The 27,612-nt window shown below is 55.4% G+C and overlaps 9 protein-coding genes across 9 annotated transcripts; 3 read left to right on the forward strand and 6 right to left on the reverse strand.

Annotated features, from left to right (window-relative positions):
- Positions 1 to 1,313: 1,313 nt before the first annotated feature.
- Positions 1,314 to 3,211, reverse strand: GLOTRDRAFT_127243 (uncharacterized protein; the record flags this gene model as incomplete). Its single annotated transcript, XM_007865857.1, has 2 exons — positions 1,314 to 2,662; positions 2,722 to 3,211. 2 exons carry the CDS (start codon positions 3,209 to 3,211, stop codon positions 1,314 to 1,316), a joined length of 1,839 nt encoding a protein of 612 aa, XP_007864048.1.
- A 903-nt stretch (positions 3,212 to 4,114) lies between these two features.
- GLOTRDRAFT_127244 (uncharacterized protein) lies at positions 4,115 to 4,880 on the reverse strand (the record flags this gene model as incomplete). Its single annotated transcript, XM_007865858.1, has 3 exons — positions 4,115 to 4,176; positions 4,234 to 4,402; positions 4,461 to 4,880. The coding sequence occupies 3 exons, from the start codon at positions 4,878 to 4,880 to the stop codon at positions 4,115 to 4,117; spliced, it is 651 nt and encodes a 216-aa protein (XP_007864049.1).
- Positions 4,881 to 5,590: 710 nt separating this feature from the next.
- Positions 5,591 to 9,584, reverse strand: GLOTRDRAFT_57876 (Sec34-domain-containing protein). The gene is made up of 11 exons (XM_007865859.1): positions 9,261 to 9,584; positions 8,816 to 9,205; positions 8,594 to 8,764; positions 8,380 to 8,517; positions 8,018 to 8,257; positions 7,622 to 7,713; positions 7,046 to 7,464; positions 6,768 to 6,931; positions 6,370 to 6,604; positions 6,200 to 6,306; positions 5,591 to 6,138 (listed from the first exon to the last, which is right to left on the reverse strand). Exons 1-11 carry the CDS (start codon positions 9,441 to 9,443, stop codon positions 5,701 to 5,703), a joined length of 2,577 nt encoding a protein of 858 aa, XP_007864050.1. The 5' UTR covers positions 9,444 to 9,584; the 3' UTR covers positions 5,591 to 5,700.
- A 1,244-nt stretch (positions 9,585 to 10,828) lies between these two features.
- GLOTRDRAFT_73313 (uncharacterized protein) lies at positions 10,829 to 13,939 on the forward strand (the record flags this gene model as incomplete). The annotated part of the gene is made up of 6 exons (XM_007865860.1): positions 10,829 to 10,970; positions 11,018 to 11,506; positions 11,571 to 11,795; positions 11,873 to 13,541; positions 13,597 to 13,719; positions 13,778 to 13,939. 6 exons carry the CDS (start codon positions 10,829 to 10,831, stop codon positions 13,818 to 13,820), a joined length of 2,691 nt encoding a protein of 896 aa, XP_007864051.1. The 3' UTR covers positions 13,821 to 13,939.
- A 236-nt stretch (positions 13,940 to 14,175) lies between these two features.
- Positions 14,176 to 14,742, reverse strand: GLOTRDRAFT_38599 (Phox-like protein; the record flags this gene model as incomplete). The annotated part of the gene is made up of 4 exons (XM_007865765.1): positions 14,176 to 14,241; positions 14,300 to 14,521; positions 14,584 to 14,627; positions 14,685 to 14,742. 4 exons carry the CDS (start codon positions 14,740 to 14,742, stop codon positions 14,176 to 14,178), a joined length of 390 nt encoding a protein of 129 aa, XP_007863956.1.
- Positions 14,743 to 14,988: 246 nt separating this feature from the next.
- On the reverse strand, positions 14,989 to 16,093 carry GLOTRDRAFT_110324 (uncharacterized protein). Its single transcript, XM_007865861.1, has 4 exons — positions 15,983 to 16,093; positions 15,707 to 15,920; positions 15,629 to 15,654; positions 14,989 to 15,568 (listed from the first exon to the last, which is right to left on the reverse strand). The coding sequence occupies exons 1-4, from the start codon at positions 16,062 to 16,064 to the stop codon at positions 15,153 to 15,155; spliced, it is 738 nt and encodes a 245-aa protein (XP_007864052.1). The 5' UTR covers positions 16,065 to 16,093; the 3' UTR covers positions 14,989 to 15,152.
- A 938-nt stretch (positions 16,094 to 17,031) lies between these two features.
- On the forward strand, positions 17,032 to 17,508 carry GLOTRDRAFT_92073 (uncharacterized protein; the record flags this gene model as incomplete). Its single annotated transcript, XM_007865862.1, has 1 exon — positions 17,032 to 17,508. One exon carries the CDS (start codon positions 17,032 to 17,034, stop codon positions 17,506 to 17,508), a length of 477 nt encoding a protein of 158 aa, XP_007864053.1.
- Positions 17,509 to 17,922: 414 nt separating this feature from the next.
- On the reverse strand, positions 17,923 to 22,530 carry GLOTRDRAFT_73319 (phosphoribosylformylglycinamidin). Its single transcript, XM_007865863.1, has 3 exons — positions 22,418 to 22,530; positions 22,274 to 22,357; positions 17,923 to 22,213 (listed from the first exon to the last, which is right to left on the reverse strand). Exon 3 carries the CDS (start codon positions 22,209 to 22,211, stop codon positions 18,057 to 18,059), a length of 4,155 nt encoding a protein of 1,384 aa, XP_007864054.1. The 5' UTR covers positions 22,212 to 22,213; positions 22,274 to 22,357; positions 22,418 to 22,530; the 3' UTR covers positions 17,923 to 18,056.
- A 2,397-nt stretch (positions 22,531 to 24,927) lies between these two features.
- GLOTRDRAFT_57888 (aspartic proteinase) lies at positions 24,928 to 26,607 on the forward strand. The gene is made up of 8 exons (XM_007865864.1): positions 24,928 to 25,146; positions 25,199 to 25,244; positions 25,309 to 25,406; positions 25,463 to 25,502; positions 25,557 to 25,688; positions 25,743 to 26,057; positions 26,116 to 26,336; positions 26,395 to 26,607. The coding sequence occupies exons 1-8, from the start codon at positions 24,991 to 24,993 to the stop codon at positions 26,530 to 26,532; spliced, it is 1,146 nt and encodes a 381-aa protein (XP_007864055.1). The 5' UTR covers positions 24,928 to 24,990; the 3' UTR covers positions 26,533 to 26,607.
- The last annotated feature ends 1,005 nt before the right edge of the window (positions 26,608 to 27,612 follow it).

A 27,612-nucleotide genomic window follows, 5' to 3' on the forward strand; every position in this document is an offset into this window, starting at 1 on the left:
TGCAGTCACAATCGAGCCAGTGAGTATGGATGTGCACAACTTACTTGAAGGTAACGCGTGCTTCGTCTCGAGCGCCTCGCGCTTGGTAGGTTTGGTAGGGGCAGTCACTGTGAATCGCGGCAAGCGAGTTTAAAAAGCAGAAACGTGATAATATACCAGCAGGCATGAAAATACGTACGTTTGGGCGACACGGTAAGCGCCTCAAGATACTGTGTATCGGTGGTCTGCGAGTCCAGTGCTCCACCTAATCCAAATTGACTGTTTATAAAGATGTGTTTGATGAGCGAACGGAGGCAATGGACTACAGAACCGCGAACAGACTTACAGGGCGGTGAGAACACCGCATGTATCGCTCGCCGAGCGTCGTGGCCGTTTGCGCGCCAATGGAGACAAGGCGGGCCAGTCATCGTATGCCTGAGTGGGGGTGTATTCATCTTGGGAGTCCTCCATGGGCAGCAGAGTGTGAGGAATGTCGTATATTAGACCGTTATGTCGCGCTCTGGTGCTTTGGAACGTGTCGTGTCGTGTCGCGTCGCGTCGCGTCATGCCGCGTTTTGCATCTCAGCAGGCATGGTTTCGTACGGGACTCCATGGACAATGGGTAGATATGCAAATCGACGTGAGAAGGACGTTCGAGGCCCAACGTTGCTCCAACGTCAGAGCATGGTCGTGGCGACGTGTCCCATGCATAACTCGGAGGCTGTGTCATAACATTGATCTTTTGTCCGGCATGCATGCCGACGGTTGTCTCTCACAACCTCATAGCTACGTAGGCTCACTTAGACGTTGTAAAAACAACTGACCCCTCCGGTGGTGTATGCCGCTGGCTTTACGCTTTTCATGCCTTATTAGGCAGGTGGGGCTCTTATTCGGACACATGATGCCGACGATGGCAGGCGGTGACGCTCGCGACTTGTTGCAGTCACCTGATATGTGATGCGTGACGCCCGACGCGCTTCGACGCGTCAGTACCTATGACTCTGAGCTATGTCGGACCCATTCCATTCCAAAGGTTCAAAATCCCTGATATTCAAACAACAGATGATATATAAAATGTAAGCTACTTTGACAAACGTGAAACTACATAAGACGCAGATAACACACACTGATACGCCATATGGTCCTTTAGACCCAGAATGTTAATACAACAACCACAGCACACAAGTATCACAATAGATAAAGCACGAAGGATAGGGCATAATGGATGAGACTTAAACAATGAATTGGAACAGGAACACAAGAAATCATCCGAGACAAAACGCCTCGTCATGGAGAAATAGGAATCAGCTCTCGCCCTTCAGTATACAACCATTTTATTTCCTAGCGCCCTTTTGCGCATCGAGTAGCCTCTGGGAGGGAGTCTTGCTTCTGCGCGGTCTGGATCCTCCTGTAGTTGAATCCAAAGGCAATTCGGTCGCCACCGCGAGGGACGATGAAGACGGTACCGGTGCATCTCCTTCAGTCTGCTGCTCGCTTTGATCTGACTTGACTCTACGCCGAGCAGTAGCACCTTGTCCATGCTTCTTCTTCGTACTCGCCGCCCTGGAACGCTTGTTCTGCTTTACATCGGAGGCCTGGCTTGGCTCCGCAGCCACCTGTCCGGCTGCAGTATTTCTAGGCGCCGTAGAGTTCTCAGCAGGTCCGGCCTTCTTTCCCCCTCGTTTTGCCTTCGTTGGTGCTTTCCCCGCGAGCTTTGGCGGTTCGGGCTCTTCAGCCGCCGACGTATCTTTCTGAACTATACCGCCCTCCTCAGCGCAAGCTTTCTCCACGGGTGGCGCCTTTGACTTTTTGTTGCCACTACGCTTCGTACCAGATCCGCCTTTCGTTATTTGTAGCTTCTCATTCGGCTCTGCCTCTACTTCAGGCTGCAGAGCAACTTGATGCCCCTCCTCCGCTTTATCCGTGACTGTGGGAGGAGGACCTGGGACCTCTTTCTTCCGTCCCTTTTTCACTTCTTTGGGCTTGCTAGCGGGCTGGTCCTGTACTCCCTTCTCTACCGCGGCACTTTCACCGGTCTCAGACGCCTTACGAGCGAGAGCGATCTCGGATGAGGAATCTGCCACCTTTTTGGCAGAGGGTGCAGATTCCCCTACGGGTGGAACCAAGCGTACGGTCCTCCCCCCAAGTGTAGACAGTGGCTTTACGGGCCTGGAATGTTGAACCTTGGGGTCAGATTTGTGCTGGGAGACGGGAGGTGACGAGGGCTGTGCATCCTCTTCCTGACGGGGTGCCTGGTCTGCGCTTTGAGAAGAGGGAGGGACGTTCTCCTTAGTGGGTCCTGATGTACCAAAAGCGTCAGGACCAACGGGGGCGTCAGCGACCGATATGGCTGCGATTGGTTCTTCTTCGTCGCCATCAGTTGGTGGATTCGAGAGCGCCGGCTGCTCTTCTGCGATGCTCGCGCCCTTTGCTAGACGGCTGGATCTTCTTTTGGGAGCCTGTAACTCCTTTTGCCTCTTTTTCGGAGGAGCCACTGATTTACTCTCCGTTTCCTCTTCAGCAACAGCGCCGCGTTTCTTTGTGGACGTCTTGCGTACATCTGTGGACTCCATATACCACGACACAGGTGCTAGTCCCTGAGATCGGGATATTTGGTGATTGACGAGGCTGGAAATGTCATTCACTTCGATCCCAGAGGTCGGATTGAGAATGCGGTCAAGTGCTGGATGAGACGGGCTAATCAGTCACCACGCTAGTCGCAGATATAATGAGTATACACACTGAGCTCCCTGAGCACGCACTCCAGCGTAGTAGACCTCACAGAGATATGCCACACTTTCCAGTGAGCCAACCAACGCGGGGTGCGCAGAACTTCTAGTGCCGCTAACGCGAATAAACGCTGGTCTTGAGGAGGCGGCGGAAGTTGCTTCAAATCCTCCTCCATTCTCTCAATGGACTCATTGCCTTTAATAAGTGGGACCTCTCGGCATACGTTCAACCACTGCTGGACTTCGGGATGGAACACTGTCCAGCGCCCGCCAGTCATCCAGGGTGGAATGGAGGGCATGGGTTCACCGAGACTATGATGAGCTTGTGCGTATAAGAACCCCGGGGTTATGGACCGTTCCGGCTGTGGATGTGGGTCCACAGCATTGTTGCGAGACCCTCGGCGCGTTGACGGCGTTGGCAATCCACCTGGCGCATCCTGGAATTCACCCTCCTCCGCTTCATTTCTCGCTATTAGCTCCGCCGCCTGCAAAAGAATATCCATAATTAAAGTATAAGCTTGTTTATTGAGCTTCGTTATCCAGGTGATACCCCAGAGGTGGTTGTTGGACGGTGTGGCTAACCCCGAGCAGTGCTTTCGTGGACGGTGAAATCGTACGCTGAACAGATCGGTAATGAGTAGATAATAAGATATCAGTATTTGTAGCCCAGTAGATCAAAGCTGAGGCATGTAGAATGGGAGTGTATGGATGTGGCTGGGAAGAGAGGGAGGAACGAACAACAGCAGTATCCCCGCCACAGGAAGCGTGGAAATAGCATCCAAATATGGTATCGCCTCCTACCCTATGCACGCTTTGTTCTACGTTGACGACGCTGGGGACTGGCATCGGCTGCAATTCATGGATTAAATTACTCATATTGTTTTTCATCCACGTTAGTGTGGTGATGGAGGCTGAGAGCTGTCCGTCTACTGTGGCTCCCACGTTGTGGGCATCCTTCGGAACCAGATTTTTAGCCCTGCGCTTCAATTTCAGCAACATCCCCACGGTGGTCGACTCGTACATGGTGCGTCGTTGGCAATACTCGTTACGAGCGATGTGGCACACCTCGCATACTGCTAGTCAGTGCTTCATGACTGAGGGGAAGCTCTGATGAGCATATTTACTGTCATTATCGAGACTACGAAGATTGTTGTAGGCCTTAGGCCTGTGTGAACATCCCTCGAGCAGGTGATAATCGCAGCCAAACAATTCGTCCCCAGAGGCGACAAGAGGTTAATGCTCACGATATGCAGTCTTTTAGGGGAAGGATGTGATGCACGCCTAAGACTTAAGCGAATGTATAAAGATCCACAATATAGTACAATTAGAACCAGAAAAGAGCGACTGGGAAGAATGAGAAGAGCTTCTATCACAGGCCCATCAATTTCATCGCCTTAAGATACGGATTATTTCAGCTGGAGCTTCAGTTGGGCCAGCCTTCTCCTGCGCTCAACTAATAAGTAGCTCACTATGGCGGACTGAGCATAAGTACCGGGGGAAGGATACAGACAACATGTTTACCCACCGATTATCCTGTCCATGGCTTCGAGATCCTTCTCTTTGCTCCCCTCCGGCTGAATTACCTCAGGTCTGAGCTCGAGTACGGCATGCTTCGACATGCGGAATACCCAGAAATGCCGCTTGTGCGGTTTGAAGTTTGCTACGGGTTTCTCAGGGTCTCCGGGCTTGATCATCTAGCGACGGGATATGTTCGGAAAAGATCTTAAAGAGCGAAGACGAATTTTGTCTTACCTGCAACCGCCGCCTATGCGTCTTCCACCTGAGCTCCTCGCCGGGCACAGCGGGGAACGTGCCGGCTACTTTCTCATGCTCGTAGTTAATAAAGTCCTCTTCCCTAATCCATTCCCCCTCTCCGCCCTCCTCCCGCTGCTTCTCCTCTTCTGGTCCCCGCGCCAGGCCATCGCCAGGCTCGCGACCGAACCGCACCCAGACACCCTTCTCTTTGTTCTCGACGCCCTTAATCCGAGCGACGAGGTTCATGGCGCGAGACTCTTTGTCTAGGCGGAAGATCTTGGTCACATCGGGGTGCCAGAAGCGGGTGACGATCTCGTAGTAGATGGTGTCGTTGTCTATTGACACGGTGGTGTTCCGCAGGGAGTTGCAGGTGAAGGTGAGGCGGTAGGGAGGGGCGGGCTTGGGAGGCGGCGGCATTATGATTCAGGAAACGTGAGCGAATGACGAGGCAAGCGAGGGTTCGAGAGCTGGTGATCGCTGTCGCAGACAAAAGCGAATGAGCTAGTCTTGACGTGCGCGAGGTCGTCCGTGCTAACCGAGAGCCGCTCAAGGGAGGAGGCCATTTATATAGTCGACGGCGCACCATACTTGGCGCAACATCCCACAAGCCTAAGCCACCCATCAAACAGGACGTGAGAATTCGCTGTAGGCCCTGGGACATCGGACACAGGCTATGTACGATAGCCGGCAGGGGAAGGCGATGTGTGTGCGAGCTTGACCATCAAGTGTCCGACCGGAAGAGAGGTTCCCAGAGAGCGGATGTGAGCAAGGCGCAAAAATAGCGTCTTTTAGGAGACTCATCGGTGGAGAAGCTATTGTGGCTGTGTTATACTCCTACCGATAGCGCTCCAGTAGCCTTCAGGTGTGGGATCCTGTGTGTCGGTATTCAGGTTGCGTCGTTGACCGGGTATTAAATACGGGAACACGATGATTGTTTCTCACCATATCAATGGGTTCACTGGGAAGATGTAAACCGAGAAGCTTAAAGAAACGGCCGTTGCTAGCGGGATCTGGCCCCTCCATAAGATGTCTCTATCCCATCGACCGCGAGTGCAGCGGAGGGTACCTAGAGGGGAGGTGTCTGCCAGAGTCTCACCAATAATCAGAGAAACCCGCAGCCCGCGGATCGTTCTAGCAATGCCTTCACGCCTGTCGACCATTTGGCAATCATCAGCGCATCAATACTTATACCATCTGCCAGACACAAATAAAAAATGAACAGTACGGAAACGGCACATCATTTTTGCTCTCCGCCACTCGCGATCTCCCTCAACATCTCCCGCACACTCTCCGCGCCCATTACCTCGCCCCTTAACGCACCCGCATACAGCCCCCAGACCATATCCCTGAACTCCGCATACGCATCCACGATCCTATCCGTCGCATGCCCCACCAGCACCTCCACCGTCTTATCGTCCTCCAGGTACAACCTCATCCTCGCGACGCCCGCCCGGAAATCACGGTGACACGCGAGGTGGAACTCGCGCTGGATCTCGGCGGCGGCCTGCTCCGTTGGTATCGTGGCGGACGGGCTCGGAGGCGCGTTGGACTGCACCTTGCGCGCGGCGGAGTACGCGCGCACTTGCGCGACGAATCTCTGGAACGAGGCGGCGATGGGATCGGAGAGGAGGCTGATGACTTCTTCGCACGCCTTCTTCAGGTCGGCGTCGATTCCCTGCACATACCCAAACGCGTAAGTAGCTGCATAGAGACAGAGAAATGGGGGTAAGAGTTACCTGCCGCGCGTCGGTCATGCCCTGATCCGCTTGGGGCAGCCCGAGGCTCGCGAACAAGCTGGCAGGCAACAGACTCGACGTCCTATTCACCACGCTCGCAAACGCGTCTACAGTCGTCCTCAGCATCTCCTTCGCCTCACCCTACTCATTTCACCGTAAAACAAACGCACCTCCGATATAATCTCCGCCGCCGCCCGAACTACCCCCAACCCCCAAATCCTTGCCCCTCAAATCGAGGCTCACCGTCATCTCCTTGAGAATGAGCAAGTGCCGCACAAGGAAGAGCTGCGCGTCCAGCGGGCCCGGGGGCGCGTTGTTCCGCGCTTTGATCAGCTCGGACGCGGAGACGAGGGACTGGCGGCACAACCCAATGGCTTCCTGCGCGATGTCTTCGAATATCGCAGGCTGTATACGGTGTGTCGTTAGGTTTGATAGATGCGCATTGAATGTGGATAGACCGGTGGATAGTGATAGGAAGAGCGTACTATCCCAGGACCGAGTCCAGACCCGGAGCGAGGAGCACGAAAGGGCAGGAAGAAGGGAAGGAAAACAGTAGCGTAACCCGCACCTTGACGAAATTATGCAGCTGCGAGAGCACCCACGCCGTCTTCTGCACCGTCGGGTACCACGTCTCCCTCCTCTGGACACCCGCCACCTGGCTGAACAGCTCGCTCACGCTCTCCTTCTCCCTCACTGTGATTTCATTCCCGCTGCCCGCGCCGTTCCTCGGTCCTGCTCGTCTGTCAGCTCTAGGCCCATACCCACCGCGTAACCAGGGAAGATATCGGGCAGGGGAGGAAAAGAGGAAAAGAGGGAAAAGGGAAGAAGGGAAACGAGACAACGCACCCAACAGCCGATCCGGCCACGCCAGATCCTCGGGCTTCGGCACATAATACCTCACCTCGCTCTGAATAACGCTCTGCGCCTTGAAAAACAACCTCGTCTGCGCGTCCTGCAGGACCATCTGCAGCAAGTAGGCAATATGCAGTCTCCCGAGCCCTTTCCTTCTTCTCCGTTCGCCTGGGGTGCCGAAGGTCAGCTGTCCCTCCTCGTTATCATCGGAGTCGGAGTCAGAGTTATATGCGGAGGAGGGGGAATCGGGATGGGAAAGGGAGGAGGGGGAGGAAGGGAGGGAGGGCACGTCGAGGACCATGAGCGCCTGCAGCACCGTGCACACCTCGCAGAGCACCGTGAGGCGCGGCTCGTGCAGGATGCGCGGGCGGAGGTCGTCGTAGAGATAGTCGCACAGGTTCTCGAGGTACGCGCTATACGACCGCCGCCCATCCGTCCCAATTAGCGTTAGTCGAAGTGCGTATGATATATCGTGTCGAAGTGCGTATGACGTGTCGTGTCGAGAGGCGCGTATATCAAAGATGATGGTCAGCTCGTGTGAGGCGGAGGGACGGGAAAGGGGGCACGCACTAGAGCTGGTCCTCCCCCGAGTTGAAAAATGCGCGGAAGAGCTCGAATTCGTCGATGCACAGCTGCTTGAGGTAGCTGCACCCCGCCCTCGTCTTTCCACACCGACCAATGCAAGCATAAATCAGCACTGCTCCTCAAACCGCGATGGAACCGAATAAAAGGCGGGTGCGATATGGGGATGGTGACGGGGTAGGATGTGCAAGAACGGGAACGCCTGGGTAGGACGTATCCCAGCTGGACACGCAGGATGACGCGGGAATGGAAGGTCCTTCTCTCTCGTTCTTCCTGTGTGTCCAGCTGCGGACCGTCCTCGTACCCTCACATACCCGGCAACCCTACCCTCACCCTTCCCGTCCCACGCACCCTTCCCCCGACCCAATACAAACAGACACTCACCAACTCCACGAGCTCCGTCCGCCCCGGATCCAGTCCCTTCATCTCCTCCACCATCCTCGGCACCAGCAACCCCCTGCGCGCGCCAAAGTACGCCTGATGACATTCGCCCAGCAAGGCGGAGAGCTCGGCGGGGTGCGCGCGGGCGCGGCGCTCGAGCTCCCCCAGGAGGGGACGCAGGTGCGGGGAGAGCGAGCGGAAGCGGGTGTAGAGGAGGTGGGTTTGGGCTGTTGTGGATACGTCCTGTTCGCGGTGTAGAAGGGAACGGGAAGAAAATAATGCGTTAGTTCATTCAGGTGGATATATGGCGCGAACGACGGTAATGCCACGGGTGAGGAAAGTGAGGGAAATATAGATAGGCGTACCTGGGAGGATATGCGCTTGGTGATGTCCGCCGTGAGCGCCTTGAGTGAGCCGACGAAGTACATGCGGATGAGCGTCATCGCGCGCGTGAGGCACTGCTGGAAGCGCAGGAGGTAGATCTCCGCTTCTTTGAAGTGTCTCTGATGGTTTCACAGGCGTATCAAACAACACGGATATGAGATAAGGAGGAGAAGAATAGGTTGGAGGGGTGCGTACGTGCTGGCGGAGGTACTCGATGCAGATATCCACGCGCTCGACCATGTACAGGAAGTCGGTCTGGAGGACGAGGCTCTCCCCGGGGTGGTTCAGCATCCGCGTCGCGTGCTCGAGCTCCTGAAAGTACTCAAGGCGCTCGCCGATCGCCTCCGTGACCTCAATCAACCGATCCTGTCCCCCGCATCAGCCTCTCCCAACCGCATACAACCAACGCATACGCACCCGGTCCTCCAACAGCCGCTCACACGCCTCCTTCAAACTCCGCCCGCCCTCCTCCACGCTCCTCCACTCACCCAGCATACCCTCCACCTCATCCTCCACCTCGCCCACCCGCGCCAGCAGCCTGTCGCACGTCTGCAGATGCTCGCCCAGCTGTGCGAGGTGCGCGCGGAAGTGCGCCTCCTGTGCGTGCGCGACGGAGCGGTCGACGAGCGCGAACCAGTCGTAAAACTGCTGGGGCGTCGTGATGGGCGCGTGCGGGAGGAGGGAGGACGTGGCGGCGTGGGCGGGGCGCGGGGTGGGCGGGCGCGAGGAGGACGCGGCGCGCGGTTTGAGATTACGGAGGGCAGATGTGGGCGTGGATGGGCGGGAGGGGGCGTCGTCGATGCTGAACTTGTGTGTGTATGCAGTGTGCGCGATGACCCGTCATCCGAGCGGGCAAACGCACCTTGAGCGGGAGCGGCACACGCTCGCACGCAGCTTTTACGGCGTTGACGCTCTTGAGCTCGAGCTCGCCCAGCGGCGCTTTGGCCTCCCATTCCTCGAGTGTGATCGTCGGTTTGGGATGCGGGGAGGGCGCGTTGACCGTTGGCGTCGCGGTGCGCCGGATGGCGGATGGTCTGGACGTCATTAAACGTGTAGAAATAACTGTGAAGTATACTCAAGCTCCGACTTGGTAGAAGGCTTGTGAGGGATATCGGATTATGTGGTCATTAGAGCAACGCAAGCGTTCCCGTCCGCGAGCGTGCTGGAGGCAAGCGACAGGCAAAGGACAGGCAAAGTGGCGAAGTGGCGACGTGCAGCCGAAGTGCAGTGATGGTGTGGCGAAGCCGAGTTGTACTCTGAGACAAGTTACTATGTATACAATTGAAGGTACCTGAGACACGCAGTGCGCGCATGCCCTCCAGATCTGGTTGAGGCGACTGGGGCACTTTTACATACGTAGGGTCTATACACTCGCAGGTAATGGTTTAGACACTTGCAGGTAGTGCCATTGTCACACGGAGTACCGTACCCATTCGGATGAAGTGTCCTATGCACTTGCAGATAGTGCCTTCGACACTTGCATGAAGTGAGTTACACACTCGTATAAAATGTCCCATCCACTCGCAGGTAGTGCCTTCGACATTCGGATGAAGTGCCTTGTACACTTCCAGGCAGTGCCTTGGACACTTGCACAAATTCATTATACACTGGTGCCTCAGACACCGCATTAAGTGTGCTATACACTTGGATCAAGTGCCTTGTACCCGTCGTTGCAGTGTATCAGACACGCCGATGAAGTGGCTTAGATACTTGCTCGAAGTGTAGCCACTTCCCCCATTGTATCTCCTAGGAGTGCCCTACGCACCTTTCAGTAGTGCCGTGCGCACGTCGAGTACAGTTTGGAAGTATGCCGTTTGCTAGGGATTTGCTGTAATCCTGCGTGTTGCCCATCAGGCTTTCTTATTCAGCCACAAACATATCCCGATATGGACTCGTCACTTCTATTCCTGACAGTGTTTCACACGATTCACACACGACCTGAAGACTTCGATATCGATGTCTCTTTCTTATTATCTGTCTTCTGTGATATGAACCCGTTGGCAGTCCGAATTATAAATAGACGGCTGAGTCCTCCTGTAAATTATCCTCTCTTTTTTCCCCACCATCGCTGGTCTTGAGCTGCCGTCTGACTTCTGAGTATTGCCCACCCATTCCATTTTTCTTCTGTTCCCCGTTGGACTCGCAGACTTCAATTCGTCGAAGAGTACATTCACAAGTGAGTTCCAACCAAGGCCCGCCATCGAGTTCAAGATCGAGTCGTCGACTCCTGCGGAGTTTCCGACGTGGGAGGACAACTCGCTTGCACTGCTTCGCCCGCCCTGAGTTCGCCTCGCTTCGCCACGTCTAGGCGGCATCGCGTTCCGACGCGGCGCGCTACCCACGACCGCCATGTACACTTGCTGCTCGTCGTGTCCAACGGTCTAGACGCCCTCTTGGAAGACGCTTATGAAGCAACTAGGGGGCTGAAGAATGTCGACCTTTGAAGAACTCTTCAACGCTAGCACGCTGGAGGTGCTCGTCCCTCCGGCGTCCTTCGCCCTCCCGGCAACCGGCCCCGCTGACTGCCTCGAGCAGCTCAAGTCCACGGGCGAGCGCAAGACAGCTTTCTTCGGTGGGTATCTATCGGTAGCACCTTTGGTTATATCATAACTTCTATAGACGAGAAACTCCACTTTCTCCTCGCCCTGCACCTCCCTTCGACCGAAGATGCCTCTGCCAGCCCACCCGCCACCCTCATCTCGTTCCTCTCCTACCTGCAAGTCTCTTATGAGGCCTCCTATATCCCCTCCATTCCCGCCGCTCCCCGCCCTGAGGCCTCCCCGATGCGCCTCTCGGCGCCCCCGCGCACCATGTCTCTCAAGAACCAGTCCAAACTGAACTTGAGCGTGAATGCGAACGCGAACAAACAGCACCCATCCATATTCCCGCCACACACGCCCAACCCGACGCCCGGAGCGTCTGGTGAGGATAGGAGGTACGTGCAGGCGGAGGGCACGCTTCTCAGCGCGGGAACGTGGGGCGAAGAGGCTCCGAATACAAAGCCGGGCTCGACACCCGTAGAAGATGAAGACGCGGAGACGTTTGCGTTACTGTATTCCGAAAAGGACAAGGAGTGGATAGCGGTGTACAGGCTCGTCGTGACAGTCGGTATGTCAAGCGTGCCACCCTAGTGCGTAGGCATTTTAACTAAGTGTCAGGACGAAACCGAAAGCCTTCCTGCGAATACCCATCTCCGACCCGCTCCTCTGCCTCACAGTCTCCACGACGCTGCGCGAGAACCCACTCCCGAACCCGCCCGCGTTCCTCGCATCCTTCTCTTCGTCCCCTCCGCCCGACACGCCAGTGGATACAGACGGACAGGGGAACGAAGAGGACGAAGAGGAAGGAGAGTTGGCCGGGTTGACGGAGGTCAACCTTCTGGAGGGGCTCGCATCTGGTACGTCCTTGCTTCCCATCCTCCCTTTGCCCCGACCCTCTCTTCTCTCGCTCGAGCATCTCACAACCAAGAAATAGGCCCGACTTTCCCGCCCCTCGACCTTCCTTCCACCCGGCTCCCTCCCACAACTCGTCAAACCGCCTTCTCCCTCCCCCCGGTCCCTTCGTCGCCCTCCTCTCCCTCCCACACTTCGCCCTCCCACCCGTCTTCACCCTCCAGCAAGTCCTCGTCCCGCCGTTCTTCCTACCGCCTCTCCGCCACACAACATCCGACTCTTCGCAAATCGCACCGTAAAACTCTGCCCACGCTCTCAGGCTTCCGCGTGCGCCTGCGCTCCGTGCTCGTCCCCTCAGCGGAGGAGGAGGGCGAGGAGCGCACGGTCGTGCTGTGCGTCGAAGTTGAGAACCCGCCTTCTTCTTTCTCGTATGGGTTCGCGGTCGAGCGTGTGGAGGTGGCTATATCTGGGCCAAGTGCGAGTGCGCGGTTGGTTGGGTGGGGTGCGCGCGAAGGGGACGGGGAAGAGGAGAAAGTGTTCCCCCTCCTCGTAGGCGCGGCGGAGCAGTTTAACCTCCTGTACGCCGTATCCTTCCATGAGCCCGGCGAGGGGCGCGAAGGGATGCAGCGCGCGGTGGCGATCACGATCCACGGGCGGCCCTTCCACTCTCCTACTTCCCTCTCCTCCCAGGAGCACCTCATGTACCCCACGCGCTCGTTCGCATCCCGCTGGAACTGCATCGTCGACCTCTCCCCGGAGCGCACCGCGCACGCCGATATGGTAGCGGTGAACCAGGATGACGCGCTCCCCGCACCCGCGTCGCCCTTCCCGCAAGTGAGCACACCGCGCACGGCCACGCCCTTCACGGCGCAAGAGAAACCGGCCCCGGTCTCGCAGCAGGTCGCGGGGAGCAAGCGGCACACGCTCGCCGCGCTCGCGCCCACCACGCCCAAGTCCTCGTCGAGACTCAACCCGACGAACTACCGCTCCTCCACCTCGCTGCTTAACCCCTCGCATACGCGCGACTCCCTCAGCCCGGCACCGCGCACCGCCATCTCGCCGGCGCCGCGTTCGTCCTTCCTCCCGCCCTCGCTCGTTCTTCAACAATCAGCCCCGCGCACGCCCACCACGTTCTCCCCGCGTATCCCCAGTCCTCCCCTTCCTCGTCCGCCCTCGACGCCCACCACACCCGAGGGGCAGTACGCGCGCACTCAAGTCCCACCGACGCCCGCGTACCCCGCTTACCCGAATTCGCCCGTGCCGCCAACGCCGTACTCGCAGGGCCCGATGGGTGGGGCGGGGAGCGTGGCGCCGAGCGTGGAGATCCGCAGGGAGCGCGGTCTGGCGGCAGGTGGCGGAGGACAAGGACAGGTCCCGCCGACGCCCGCGCCGTGGGTCACCGCGGGAGGCGCGGGGGGAGGGATGGCGCCGCTGCAGAGTATCCAAACGCAGGCGGACAAGAGCGTGCGCGAGCCGATTGTGGTGTCGATCGGTTTACTGCACGACGAGGAGGATGAGGGGAGGGAGGGCAGGATATATCCCCTCGACCGGTTCACGCTGGATATTTTCGTGTTTAACCAGAGCAGCTGGATCCGGCGGTTCGAGGTGAGCTACCCGCCGCGCGCGAGGCGCAGGCTGAGGGAGAGTGTGAGGGAGAGTGGCGGGTATTTCCCGAGCGTGACTGCTCCTGTTGAGAAGGAGAGAGATACGGGCCCGGGGATTATGCCGCTCGAGAACCGGGTGAGAGTGGGGTGAGTCAGGTCGTTCGTGTGTGGCATATGGAGTAACGCTGAGATGGCGTGCCAGACCGCTGCGCCCGGAGACTTGCCAGTCGGTGCGGATGGAGTTCCTCGCGCTTGCGCCGGGCGTGCATACGATCGACACGCTGGTCCTGACGGATATCGAGTCGGGCAAGTCGATGAACTTGAGGTATGTGTTATTCCCTCACTATCGTTGCCCAGTTGAAATGGTAAATTCCTTTCCGTAGGTCGGTGATGGATATTGTGGTCCATGACCCTAGTGGTATATAGCTGCAGTCCGTTGGAATGTTGATATCATTATTACCTTGCTTTTCCTTACAGTCTGCGTGCCATCGCCTTTCGCTGAGAATTGGGATAAGCAACACTGCATGTTATCATCGAGACGTGGGGCCATGATAAAAGGCAGTGATGATACGTGATGTTTGAAACCGCAATCCCATAAATTACCTTGCGTTTCATATATCAGCGTTTCGGGGCGACAGCATAACCAACAACACCAACTAGTATCATGAGGGGACATTAAATGACAAGAAGAGACGAGGGAATGTAGAGATAGCAAGACTGCGAACGGGAGACGAATGATAGGGGGTACATGGAGGCTGCAGCTCAACTGCGAAGGGACCCTCTACAGCCATTGGGACTTGTCCCATGCAGGGTCCTGCAGGAACGCGCACAATACCTTGCTTCCAGTCTGCGCAGCAGGAACAGTCAAGAATAGGCGCCGCACCCCATCACAAGACACGACGTACCTGCAGCAGCGGATGTCCAGCAACGACAGTCAAGAACCGCTCCAAACCCTCCCGCCTCGCCTCGATGACTTCGTCCGAGAACCGGTTGGTGAAGACCTTGCCGGGCAGCGGGGGGATGTTGACGCGCGTGGACTCGCGCTCGAGGATGTCCCGGAAGGCTTCAAAGTCGGAGTAGCGCCGGCGGACGACGGAGTGGCGTAGCTTGAAAGCAGGGATGTTGGTCTACACATCATACCCAATCATAAGCAATTACGGGTAGCTTCAAGGAAGGGGATGCTGAGGACCTTGGTCACTATCTCATAGTCAGTAAACATCTTCCGGCCGAAGCCTAGTCCAAATTGAAACAACGTCAGCGCGCTGTAGTCTGTCTGTACTTGGGACGCACCGTGTGTCTGCGGGTTCCTCACTTCAATCTCCAAAAAGCTCTCCGGCACGCTGTACATCTCCTCAATCTACAGACCAACCTGCGCGTGTCAGCAGTCCTTGCGTTTTGCTCCGAATATCCTTCACGACGTGCTTACAGTCTGCGAGCGACCGGTAATCCTGGGCTCGTCGAGCGCTGGACGCGCGAAGGGCGATGGGGTCGTCATCGTCGTGAGCGTTCAAGGGAGTCGAGTGCTCGGTAGGCGCTCATGATCATTGCATCGGAACCTAGGTGACTGAGTCACACGCTGTCACACAAGCGCTCGTGAAAGGCAGGCCGTCTGCGAGATTTCCTGTAAAGGCCGTCTAGGCACTACTGCCAGTACAACGTTGGAGTCACGAATACAGAGAATAAAATTCCCAAGCATATGCCAATGGATACGGGGATAATAGAGGAAGCATAGGGACGTAAGCCTGCCAATGGCTTGGTTCAGTTCGGCACAACCGACTCGACCTCGTCCCAATCCCCCAACTCCTCCATCTCCGCTTCGTCTATATCTCTTTTCCTGGTCTCATCCACCCCGTTGCTACAGTCATCATCCAGCGCCCTCTCAATGAGCTCGGGGTCGGGCACGAACACCCTATCCCCAACCTGCACGTCACCCGAGGGGGCATACAGCTCCAGCCCGCGCTTCGTGCGGTAGACCTGCCCGGGAGGCTCCGTCCCATTGCTGGGAAGGTCCCGCCGCGTCGCAGGTGCACCGTGCTGAAACTCCTCCCCGTCGTTCTTGCATTGGCCGAAGGGCGCGACGCAGAACGCAATGCTGTTGAAGCTCTTGAAGGTGACCGTGAACTTGTCGTTCGCTTTGAGATTCCTGTAGAAGCTGGAGAGGGACCCTCCCTGGCCTGACAAGAGCACCCCAATCAATTACTTTCCGGATGGTGTGTCTGGTGACTAATGCTTACTGCGGCATTCATCGATGCTCACGCACCTTTGAGTTGCATCAGCATCATGAGACGCTTGTATGAGCTCCAACGACTTACCGCGTCACCGCCGACGCCCCTCCCTGCGCCGTCGACGCGAATGGATACTCATCGCACGTAGTCTTCTTATCCGTGCGGCCTTTGCACCGGTTGTTCGTAGTACACCCGGCGGCGTTCCGCCTGCCCTTCTTCACCGTCGCGGACGGATTGTCGAAGGTGAGCTGGCTAGGCTCATGCTTGCAATTGATGGCGAAGCACATGTTCTTGCATGTCTCTATGTAATGCATGGTAGGATTAATGTAATGCATAGCAGCTGAACAAGAGTAGGATATGCACCGGGAATGCGGGTACAGTCAAACACGACGCTCGGGATCGCGAAGGCTGAGCCAGCAAGCAGCAAGAGGAGGAACGTCTTCATAATGTAGATGGTAATCTTGAGTATCTGACACAGTACCTGTCAGATGAGGACCTAGTGGTGAATTTACCTCGTATTTATAACAGCTAGCAGTCGGTGGGCAGACAGCGCCGCATCTGAGCCGAGTAGCAGAAGCGATCCTCGTGGTACAAAGGTCGGGGGATACGGAGGTGCGCATATCGATGTACAACGAGTCGAAACCGCCCGTTGAATCAGCGCCGGAGACTATGTCGTATACGGCCATGTTGACATGAATTGAGATCAGGAATTCTTGTTGTTCTGAGTTAAGACGCTTGCGGAGCGTTCACAAGTGTTACTTGACAGATGTAATGTTTGTCGTTCAGAGACAGGGAAGCACGAAGGCATCAGCAGCGCAGAAGACGGTGATGTACCACAGCTCAGGTGCCCGCACATCCTGGTACCACGCGGAGGCACGCTACTGAACTGTTGGTACCACTCGGCAGATCGGTGTTTAGTACAAGTGCTTTCCGGGCGAATAATGTGAAAGACGATCGATCTGTCGTGAATGTCGTGCGGGGAATATGGCGGTGAATACCTTCAGACACATCGACACTGGCAATGGCATGTATCTCGACGTGCTCGTCTTCAATGGGAGTATCACAAGGTGTTCGGGAGCCCAGGACACGTATAAGTGGAGAGCCAAATAGCCTCACATCCGAGACGTATGGAAGGATGGAACGGGCGTTCGTTGATTCCGAGACCCACTGCATCTTTTCCGGATAGTTACTCGGAGGCCTGTCATTATAATGTTACCTCTCAGAGAATCGGAGCTAAGCTGACGGCAGACGCCGGGGACATATTGATAGTATGACATCAAGCTGTGATGAGTTCCCTTAAGAGAGCAATATTGCAACAGATGTTTTTCGATTCTCTGTTCTGCAGCTACGGTTAGTCCCCCCTCTTTGAGTGCGGTGTGGTCAGGAGCTTTACCTATTTCACATAGTTCTCGATGCCGAACAAGCCGGTTCACGTTTACATACCCTTCGATGGAGTGGCGGATAAAGTGAAGCGAGGAATCATAGACAAGATCAACGAGCCTAACAAGGAGTTCGACTTCGCCGAGCCCCCGATTGCAGCTGCTCCAGCGCTCGACGCTTCCGAGCTACCGGAGGGCGACGCGATCCCGAACCATGCAGAAATCAAGCTAGAAGAGGCTATACAAAAGGAGCTCCAGTACGGCCAGGAATGCGGGCGGGGTACCGCGTTCTTCATCTGGGCAGAAGGTTCGGCATTGCAGGCCTCCGACCCGACCGTACAAGTCATACATGTGTGGCCTCCCGAGAAAGAGGGGGATAAGCCGAAGGTGCAGGAGATACGAGCAGAGCTGGGGCAGGTAGCCGGGATTGTTAATTGTGTCGAGTCAGGGAACCAGAGTTTTGAAGAGTGCCAGGAGTGGGCGGGGCCCGATGGGGTCGTCAGAGCGTAGCAGATTCAGTTTGTAGTAGAGCCGCTCATAGTGCCACACTGGCGTTACCGTAGCCATCCGATATTCGGGGGATAGAGCAGTGAATAAATAACTCAGGGGCAGCAATAAGCCAAGGAAAAGTACGTTTATACAAGTGATAAGCCCAGTGATGTGGCATTTACTGGCATTTGTTGTCGCAAGATTGGTTTAAATGTTTCCCCAGGCCTTAGACAAAGTCTCCAGAGCCTGCAGGCATACTTTCAAGGCAGTCTTTGAGATGACTAACTCGGAATGAGCGCTGTGATGGTGCAGTCCCAACTTGTAATGGTGGCAGAGAAAATTAAAGTGCGGACGGAGGCTGTGCAAGAGTTAGGGTGGATACTACGTTGGCAGTGGGCATCACCTTTGACCATCGTCCTGAGCATGATGCAGTCGCTCAAAACTTCCACTGATATAACAGGTTGTGTCAATATAAGCAGAATACAGTGATTCTATCGCTACATTACTTATTTTTCTACCCATAAGGCCCGACTTCATTGAAACTCGCAACAAATCATACGTCTCAGATTTTACTCTGCACACCATTTTCGCGCACTTTGGAACAATCTGAACCATGGACCAGTACCATTCCACGCATCCTTGATTTCCGGGGGATACCAGCTATTGCTCTCCAACGTCACGACACGTTCCGGGTGAGGCATCAACGCAAGCACCCTCCCATCCGGCGTTTGAACGCCCGTAATGCCCGCGGGACTCCCATTAGGGTTAAGCGGATACATCTCCGTCGGCTGCTTCTGCGAGTCGACGTACCGCAAGCCAACCAGACCTTGCATCTCGAGGGACCGCTGCTGACCCTGAGTAGTGAATGTTGCCCTGCCTTCTCCGTGTGCCACGGCGATAGGGAGGAAAGACCCGATCATTTCCCGCAAGAAGACCGAGGACTTGGTCACCGCCCCGTCATCAACCTCCACTATACACACCCTTCCCTCGAACCTCTCGCTCTTATTTACCTTGAACTCCGGCCAATCCTGCGCACCAGGCACGATCTCTTTCAACGCGCTCAAGAACTGGCAACCATTGCACACCGCCAGGGTGAACGTATCCTTCCTTGCGAAGAACTCTGAAAATTCCTTCCTCGTCCGGTCGTGAAGCAAGACTGACTTCGCCCAGCCCCGTCCAGCTCCAAGTACGTCACCGTACGAAAACCCTCCACACGCTGCGAGGCCACGGAAATCGGCGAGGCTCGTCGAGCCGGAGAGGATGTCCGACATGTGGACGTCCACAGCGTCGAAGCCTGCAGCAGTGAACGCCCACGCCATCTCGATATGTCCGTTCACGCCTTGCTCCCGTAGGATCGCGACCTTTGGCCGGCTGGAGAACGACGGGGCCGGCTCATAGGTGAACGTGAGGTCGTAGTAAATTCCCCGGTAGGTCTCATCCTTTATGAGCGAATACTCCTGCCCTGAACCTTCCGGATTGTCCCGCAATGACTGCATGCGGTAAGATGTCTCAGCCCAGGCAGCCTGCAGCTGAGGCCTCGAGCTCTCAAAGACAACCTCGGACTTGTGGATGAAGCTGATAGTTTGGTCCCCTGGCTGGAAGTTGACGTGCCCAATAACGTGGATATACGATGAAGGGAAACCTGCGCGAACGAAGGCGTTGCTGACGTCGCCAAGGTGCCTCTGGTGGACCTGCATGACCGCGCCGAGTTCTTCATTGAAGAGCGCCGAAACAAAGTCCTTTTTGTCGTGGATGAAAGAGTCAAGGTTGACTTCCACTCCTACGCGACCCGCGAAGGCCATCTCTGTGATAGTGGTGAACAACCCGCCGTCGGATCTATCATGATACGCTAATACGGCGTCCGGTGCAGCCTTCCTCACCGACTGGCAACCGTTTAAGAATGCTCTGAGGACCGACGCATCCTCCACGTCGGGGACAACATCGCCAATCTCGCTGAACACTTGAGCTAGCGCGCTGCCACCGAGCCTTTGCTTTCCGCCGGCCAAGTCGAAGAAGACCAACATCGTTTGCTGACCGTTCGCTACCTTCAATTCAGGGGTCCAAGTCTTCTCGACGTCCTCAACCGCCGCGAACGCGCTGATCACGACTGAAACGGGCGCAGAGACTTCTCTATCTTCGCCGCTCTTCCCGTCCTTCCATTTCATCGCCATAGACATGGAGTCCTTACCGACTGGGATACCGACACCCAGAGCCGGACATAAGTCCATGCCGATAGCTTGGACAGCCTCGTATAGGGCCTTCCCCTCACCACACTTTCCAGCGGCGCACATCCAGTTCGCACTGAGCTTCACCCTACTCAAGGCGTTGGTGTTTGAAGCAGATCCGGTCCCGACGTACGAGGCGGAGAGGTTCATCAGCGACTCAGCGACGGCCATTTTCGCGCTAGCTGCAGGATTAATCAAAGCAATAGGAGGTCTCTCTCCCATAGCCATGGCTTCTCCGCGCTTGACGCCGAAGCCGTAGGTAGCTCTCGTCACAGCACAATCAGCCACCGGCACCTGGTATGGTCCAACCATCTGGTCGCGCGTTACCAGACCAGTAATAGTACGGTCTCCGATGGTGATCAAGAAAGATTTGGAAGCGACTGCCGGGAGGTGGAGGACCCTGTCGACGGCAGCGGCAATGCGCTCTTGGAGTGATAACGCAGGCAGGTACTTGCTCAGCGAAACGTCAAACGGGACGAATGACACGGACTGCGTCTCGTCGGTCCTGTGCATCTTCGGCGGCTTCCCGAACAGCATCTCCATCTTGAGCCTCACGACGTCCTGGCCCAGTAGCCTATCACTGACAATCAGTATTTCTTCAGCGGTGGCCTCACCCACGATGCCGAACGGGCAGCGTTCCCGATCGCATATGCTCTTGAAAGTCTCCTCCATTCCAGACTCAGGACTAACGGCTAGGACATAACGTTCCTGTGACTCATTGCACCATATCTCCATTGGCGACATCGAGGTATCCGCGACAGGCACGTCCCGAATCTCAATCTTTGCTCCCAGTCCAGAGTCGTGGACCAACTCCGGTAGAGCGTTGGACAAGCCGCCGGCGCCAACGTCGTGGATACTCGTTATCGGGTTGCCAGCAGCTCCGAGGTTCACGCACGAATCGATCACCTCCTGGCACCTCCTCTCCATCTCAGCGTTGTCCCGCTGCACCGACGCAAAGTCCAGATCACGACTGCCCTCGCCACTCTTACGGCTACTCGCAGCGCCGCCACCCAAGCCAATCAATAGACCCGGCCCGCCGAGTACTACCAGCTTTGCGCCGACAGGGATCTTCGACTTCAACGCGAAGTACGGACGGACGTGGCCGTACCCGCCAGCGAGCATTATAGGTTTGTGATAGCCGCGGATCTCCTCGCCCTTGGCACCGGGAACGCGCTGCAGGAAGGTACGGAAGTACCCAGCCAAGCCCGGCCGACCGTACTCGTTGTTGAACCCGCAGGCACCAAGGGGGCCTTCGATCATGATGTCCAAGGCACTCGCAACGTCTTCAGGCTTGCCAATACCATCGACTGAATCTGCACCTTGGTTCTCTGATCCGTTGGTCTCCCATTCCCTGAGGAATCCCGGGATGAGTAGATTGCTCACGGTGAACCCGGTTAGGCCGGCCTTAGGTTTTGATCCCCTACCAACCGCACCCTCGTCTCTGATCTCTCCGCCAGAGCCGGTGGCAGCACCTGGGAAAGGAGAGACTGCTGTAGGGTGGTTATGGGTCTCGACTTTACACAAGATCGGAGCATCCTCCACGCTGGTCTGGTACACACTCGAGCATCCTGGATTGGACTCGTTGGACACGCCGAACCGAGGGATCTGGCTATGACCGGTGAATACAGCAGCGTTGTCAGAATAGGCAGAGATAGTGTAGAAGCCGCTGATCGCCTTCTCGGTGTTGCGAATCATCTGGAAGAGGCTGTTTGGCTTCGGCTGAGAGTCGATAGTCCAGAACGCGTTAAATATTTTATGTCTGCAGTGCTCAGAGTTGACTTGCGCGAACATGAAAAGCTCGGCATCGGTGGGGTTACGCTTTGGGGAAGAGGAAAGGAAGGCGGATACCAGGTAGTTGATTTCGTCCTGAGCTAGAGCAAGGCCGAGTCTTGTGTTGGCAGTGACGAGTTTCTGGCGAGCATCTTCGTATGAGGCAGAGGACGTGGTCGTTGTATCCTGCAGTTCGACTATCCTTAAAGGAGCAGGCGATGAATGGGCGAACATTGTGGTCGGCTCTGGTAAAGTCAATTGGACCGTCTGAGTCATTCGGTCATGGATCAGGTTAGAGAAAGAGGCGATGTCTGAAAGAGACAGTGTGGAGCCGTCCGTGGTGGTGAACGCGTATACGTAGCCTCGCTCGATCCGCTGTACGTGCTGACCTAGGTTACACAAATGCGCAATGTCGGTGGCTTTGCTTGACCATGGGGAAATGGATCCAGCTCGGGGGACTACGTATGCCACATTGGACCCTGAATGGATGACTTTCGTGGTGGAAAGCAGGGTGATCGCGTCGCCATAATTGAGCAATTGATCCAGGATTTTGCGGGCCGCGGAATCAGGACTTGCCAGCTCAGCTTCAGCTTCGGGCGAGGTACTATCGACCAGGTGGACATATACAGCATCGAGAGAATTGATCCGAGGGCAGAACTTTTGTACGGCCTCCAGCAGCGTATCACGCCTGGACGGCGAAACCGCAGACGATCCCAGGATAGACAGCATATCTGCGGGAGTTGACTGTCATTCACAACACCGTATGGCGTGTTCAAACAAATAACACTCACTCTCGCTCCAAGCTGCTTCCCTAAATCACCTTCTTTCCAGGATTTCCTCCCGGTGTAACACGTTGAGTCCCGGGATCAAGAGCTCTGTAATTCGCGTCGATTCATCAGAGCACTCCCCACAGCCAAGCTCTAAGTCGTACTCACTCGGATTGCTGTCAGGAAGAAACCCCTCCGTGCCCTCTGTAGCGAGTCGTCCGCTGACTTGGGTCCTTGAGGAAAGCCGAAGATTGGGGAGCTCCTAGCAGCGATTCGGATGAGAGACATTTTTTGACGATAAGATCGACAAGCCCCCAAAGGGCAGTCAACAAGGGCTTATGTAATACTTTGAAAGGTACTTATATTAGTTTATTTTGCTTGATTAGTTTTGCCGTTTTTCAAGCTTACCTGTTGGTTCTCTCGATCCATTGCCACCACTGGCAAGGAATAGCCTGAGCCCATTGTTGCTTGAGGACTCCCGCGAAGGTCCTGATGGTCTGATGGTCTGATGGTCTAGCTTTTACGCATTTTCAGGCGTTGAAGGATCTCTTTCCGCGAAAATCGCCCACCCTAAATGGAGGAACTGCCGTGCTGCACCTCTCTGCATTCGTGCTATCTTGAATACATGACTATTCAAGACGGCACCCATGTCGGGCGACGTGCTTACTGCGTCCAACCATCTTGACGAACGGCGAAGCGGCCGGACCACGGTATCCCCTGCTCGTGGTCGCCACGTCATCACGCAAATCTCGTTGGCCATAGCTCTCTTTCAAGTTTCGACTGATTGGAATCAAGCACTGGCATGTCGTGATCTAGACCTCTCGTCGTAACACCCTCGTCCATCGGGGCGTCCACATGAAACGGTGCAAATCTGCAACGCGAAGTGTGCCTTCAGTTGATCTCAATATCGGGATCGGTGCGCGCATCGCCATAGCGAAGATGTCGATAATCTGTGACGGCGCGCTGCATAGTTCGCCATGTTCCGGCGTAGTGGCGAATGGTATTCCATCCTGTATCGTATTTCTCCTATTCCGACGTACTGATCGTGGTCAGCATCAACATCGGAAGGTCCTGGGAAGCACATTATATGCAAGAAGGAGCTACTCCGTCGTCGTTTCCCAGTCCGCGTGCTCGCAATACGACGGTATTCGTGGTTCAAATGAGGACAAGCACACTGCAAACTTATCGTCTTCTTGCCTGTACGAGCGACATTTCCCGTAGGCTTGCTGCGCCTCGGGACCGACTTAATGCCGACGGCTCCGTGCTGGAAAGTTCAAAGTCAGCGGGTGTACTACTACCAGGCTTGTCAGCGTTGCTTGCTTCTTTCTGACAATTCTGCCCATGTCTGCATTAGCTGCACGCGGGTCGTTTCGTAGAAGTCGGCCCCCGGTGTGCTGCAGAGGAGCTTCTCTGCCCTGCTAGTCGCGTGACAGCTCGAAGTCTGGACCAGGTAGCCTGAAGATATGTTGAAACCATCGCAACATATCGATTTTAGGTGAGTTGGCCTGACGTCAGTAGCTGAGTTCGCTATCTTGACAGGTATGTCTGATTATCACCCGCCACAAAGTGTGGTCCTGTCAGTGCGTCGTTCTGGGACATTCTGCGTTCCATATGTTCGCAATCTTGTTGGCACTGGGAAGGCATACGACCATACGCACCTGGGAAGTAACGTTTATTTTTACGTCGTACGGAAAATGACCTATGTCTAGATGATGTGCCGGGACGCACGCTGCGCAGCCAGCACGAGCACGACGTTGATGTGTCATTGACATAAACATTCCGTTCGGAGAGCTTTGGGCGAGAGGGATCGTAATTACTGCTTTGACCGAGGCCGGAGCGTACACCAGCGACGAGATGGTGCCGTAACGCTTCTTCTGTGGTACCCACGTTGATCATGGTTGAACGGTTACTGATGGCATGCTGTTCACGAGTCAGTGCTGCTAGCAGCGTCGCTGTGGCTGGACGATCGCGAATATGCTCGTAGACTTCTTTTGAGCATGTCTTGATTCGGAACAATGTATTCAGTTCCTCGACAGTGCTCCACGGCCTAAACATTACATTGGCTTATCTCGCTATAACGGACCCATATCTTCCCAAGAGGCTTCTTTTGACTCGTACTATCTTTAAACTACTTCCCTCGAAGACACTGGGAGATCAGTTGACTTTGCACCTCGAACGACAACATGAAGAACTTCAAGACGCAGCAAGAGTAATAGCTCCTTCTTTCTCATTCGACGCTTTATGCGTCCACATTAGCTATGGTTTCGGAGGGCTACCGTGCTCCCGACGAACGATAATAGACGTCTTCTGGCCATGATCCTGGAGTATTTTCTGGTGCTCGCCTATCGACGTCTATATTCGTCCATATGCACATAACGGGAGAGCTCGCCCACGACCTCAGGCTTCTATCTAACATCTGCAGATGAACTCTGTCCGGGGCACCGGTTTCCCTCAGCTATTCAGGACCCCCTTCCACGCGGGACTCCTCTCGGAAACAGGCAGGTAAATGCAGCCGTGCGTCATGGTGCAGGTTCTGCGGAACTATAAGTAGGTAGGCATGCGACTATAGACTCTCAAGCTCGAGTCGGTGTTCCCCTCGACTAGCATCAGGCAGCAGCCCTCTCTAGCGAATAGTGCAGCACCCCGAGCTCGCCATGTTCCGCTTCACTGCTCTTCTGTCCTTGCTGTTCATCGCTCTTGGAGCGGCAGCTTCCCCCGTCCCGGCCCCTAGTACGGCAACCATGCCGATCGCCAGGAGGTTCAAGACAAACTCCAATGGCGTGGCTAAGATCGTGGAGAATGACCGCGCTCGCATTGCTCACCTGAAGAACCTCTCTAAGGATAAGGCGGCGAGCTCGAAGCGTGCTGAGTACTCATTCTCGGTGACGAACGGTGCTGTAGGTGCTTTCCCAAGTATAATTTGAGGAGCTATGCTGATTTCCATGATAGGTCTCTTACTATGCTACTGTCGGCGTCGGTAGCCCGGCCACCGACTGTTCGTGGGCAATTCATTTATCAGAGGCCGTAGCGCTTTCCTTACACATTTTCTTCTTCGGCAGACACTCTCATCGTGGACACTGGTAGCTCCAACACCTGGGTCGGCGCGTACCAGCGGTACACCAGGACGAGTACCAGTAAGAGTACCGGTGACCGGGTGGTAGGTGTGCCAATATCCCTACGATATATCTATTATTGACCTCCAGCTGTATTCAGGAAGTCAGCTACGGCTCTGGAGCGTTCGAGGGAACGGAGTGTAAGTATTCGCGGATCTGTTCTGTTTCACATGGTCCTTACTTCCTGTCTCCAGACACGGACCGTGTGACACTCTCCTCGAACTTGGTCATCAACTCTCAGTCCATCGGTGTCGCCTCAGAATCAGAAGGTTTCGGGGACGGCGTTGACGGTATACTTGGCATCGGTCCCACCGACCTCACTGAAGGTAAGGAAGCTGTACATTGCAGGAAGATCCACAATCCTGACCTCATTAATCTAGGCACTGTCTCCAATGTCAATGAGGTTCCAACGGTGACCGATAATCTCTACTCTCAGGGAACTATCTCCTCGGATGCCGTTGGTGTATTCTTTGCGCCTACCACGTCTGAGTCCGACACCAACGGCGAGTTGACCTTTGGTGGCGCTGACACCACCAAGTACACCGGCACCCTAAACTACGTTCCTGTTACTACTACGGAGCCGGCTAGCTACTACTGGGGTGTCAACCAGGAGGTTACATACAACGGCGAGACCATTCTGTCTGAGACCGCCGGTATCGTCGACACTGGTACAACCCTCGTTTACCTGGCTACCGGTATGAAAACTTGCACTCTTTGAGCGATATGCGCAACTGATTTTATTATCCTTTCCAGACGCCTATGACCGCTATGTCAGTGCCACTGGTGCCACTCTGGACTCGGAAAACACCGGTTTGCTTGAGATCAGCGCTGCGCAATACGCTGCCCTGCAGACTTTGGACTTCAACATTGGTGGCACGACCTATGGTCTCACGGCTAACGGACAGATCTGGCCGCGATCCTTGAACACCTACATCGGTGGGTCCAGCGGGAGCATCTACTTGGTCGTCAACGACGTGAGTTCTGGTGTTATACTCTGATCTGACTATGCGTTAATATCCTCCGATCATGAAGCTCGGGAGCGACAGCGGTGAGGGCCTTGACTTCATCAACGGGTACACCTTCCTCGAGCGTTTCTACACTGTCTTCGATACCACGACTTCCTCCATCGGGTTTGCGACGACCTCTTATACCGACGCTACGACCAATTAGACGGGGGTAATGGGCACTGTGAAGGGTCATGGATGTATTGCTACGTCTTTAAGGACTAATGTATGAGAAATGTACTGGCAGTGTACTGGCAGTAGAAACGAAGCAATAGGGTAGAGGTTCATAAGGAGCTAGAGGTGTTACTCATTGGTCTTCGCTCGACTCATGCCACATGCCGTTTCAAACCAGTCCTTTCACCTGCAGACCGCAGGCCCAGCTGCTGCAGTCTGGCTACCGACCTATATCCGTGACTCAAGGCTCTTCTACCACGACGCTGAATTCCTTGGAGCTTCGCGGGCGCTCGGAGACAGCAATGTGCTAACGGAAGATATGGAAAAGGGCGGACCGGGCACATATCGCCCCAGTCCACCTAGTTGCCCATGGCAGCACCGAGTGCCATGTTCCAATGGATAATTCGCGGGCTGCGCAGCATGGTGTTATTTTTTTGGTTATGGTAGTACGGGACGAGTGGCCCTTCACAAGATCCGCCATGTGACACTGGCAAAGGTATTGGCCGACCAGAAGACCAATGATATATGAACATACGGGTAGTGAGGATGCGTGCAGCAGCATGGGGCTCTCCATTACCTGTAAACGGTTCACCACAACGTATCAAATTGGGCGTCAGTGGGACAGCCCAAAGCTGAGGTATAATCATGATCCTCTGGCTCCTAATATTTCAGGCCAAAATTTGAGGATCCACGGCACAGATCCTACAGGTCTAAGCCCTTCCGATACTAGCTTCAAGTGCAGGATTTTGGGAGCCCCTCGATGATACATGGAGTCCGTTGGCTGCTCGTAAGCGCGAAAGATACCAGTCAAGAAATTCAAATTCACGACGACCCAGAGGAAATTCGCACTTATCGTCACGATACCTGGATAAGCCCTCCGGTGGGGATACATCCGGAGGTCAGCGACAAGGGACGTTTATAAAATCCAATGACGGAGAGGGGCTGACCTGAGTGAAAAAACATGGGCTAGTATACTGGCGAAATTGAGAATGGATATGGATAAGATGCATGGCAGCGCAGACGATCACAGCACAGCTGCCTCGCTAAAGCACAAGCTCGGGGGAAGATCGAA

The sequence above is a fragment of the Gloeophyllum trabeum genome, assembly GCF_000344685.1.
Source record: "Gloeophyllum trabeum ATCC 11539 unplaced genomic scaffold GLOTRscaffold_00004, whole genome shotgun sequence".
Classification (NCBI taxonomy): domain Eukaryota; kingdom Fungi; phylum Basidiomycota; class Agaricomycetes; order Gloeophyllales; family Gloeophyllaceae; genus Gloeophyllum; species Gloeophyllum trabeum.

Excerpts from the sequence above, each read along its gene's own strand:
- GLOTRDRAFT_57888 (XM_007865864.1), top strand. The coding sequence starts at position 24,991 with ATGCCGATCGCCAGGAGGTTCAAGACAAACTCCAATGGCGTGGCTAAG. Across the intron at positions 25,147-25,198 it reads TCTCGGTGACGAACGGTGCT|GTCTCTTACTATGCTACTGT; the intron begins GTAGGTGCTTTC and ends TTTCCATGATAG. Across the intron at positions 25,407-25,462 it reads AGAGTACCGGTGACCGGGTG|GAAGTCAGCTACGGCTCTGG; the intron begins GTAGGTGTGCCA and ends AGCTGTATTCAG.
- GLOTRDRAFT_73319 (XM_007865863.1), bottom strand. The coding sequence starts at position 22,211 with ATGCTGTCTATCCTGGGATCGTCTGCGGTTTCGCCGTCCAGGCGTGAT.
- GLOTRDRAFT_57876 (XM_007865859.1), bottom strand. The coding sequence starts at position 9,443 with ATGACGTCCAGACCATCCGCCATCCGGCGCACCGCGACGCCAACGGTC. Across the intron at positions 7,714-8,017 it reads GGACGGAGCTCGTGGAGTTG|ACGAGGGCGGGGTGCAGCTA; the intron begins GTGAGTGTCTGT and ends CGGTGTGGAAAG. Across the intron at positions 6,307-6,369 it reads CGGCGGAGATTATATCGGAG|ACGCGTTTGCGAGCGTGGTG; the intron begins GTGCGTTTGTTT and ends GGACGACTGTAG.
- GLOTRDRAFT_110324 (XM_007865861.1), bottom strand. The coding sequence starts at position 16,064 with ATGAAGACGTTCCTCCTCTTGCTGCTTGCTGGCTCAGCCTTCGCGATC. Across the intron at positions 15,655-15,706 it reads GGGGCGTCGGCGGTGACGCG|GTGCGTGAGCATCGATGAAT; the intron begins GTAAGTCGTTGG and ends TGCAACTCAAAG. Across the intron at positions 15,569-15,628 it reads GAGCATCGATGAATGCCGCA|GCCAGGGAGGGTCCCTCTCC; the intron begins GTAAGCATTAGT and ends TGCTCTTGTCAG.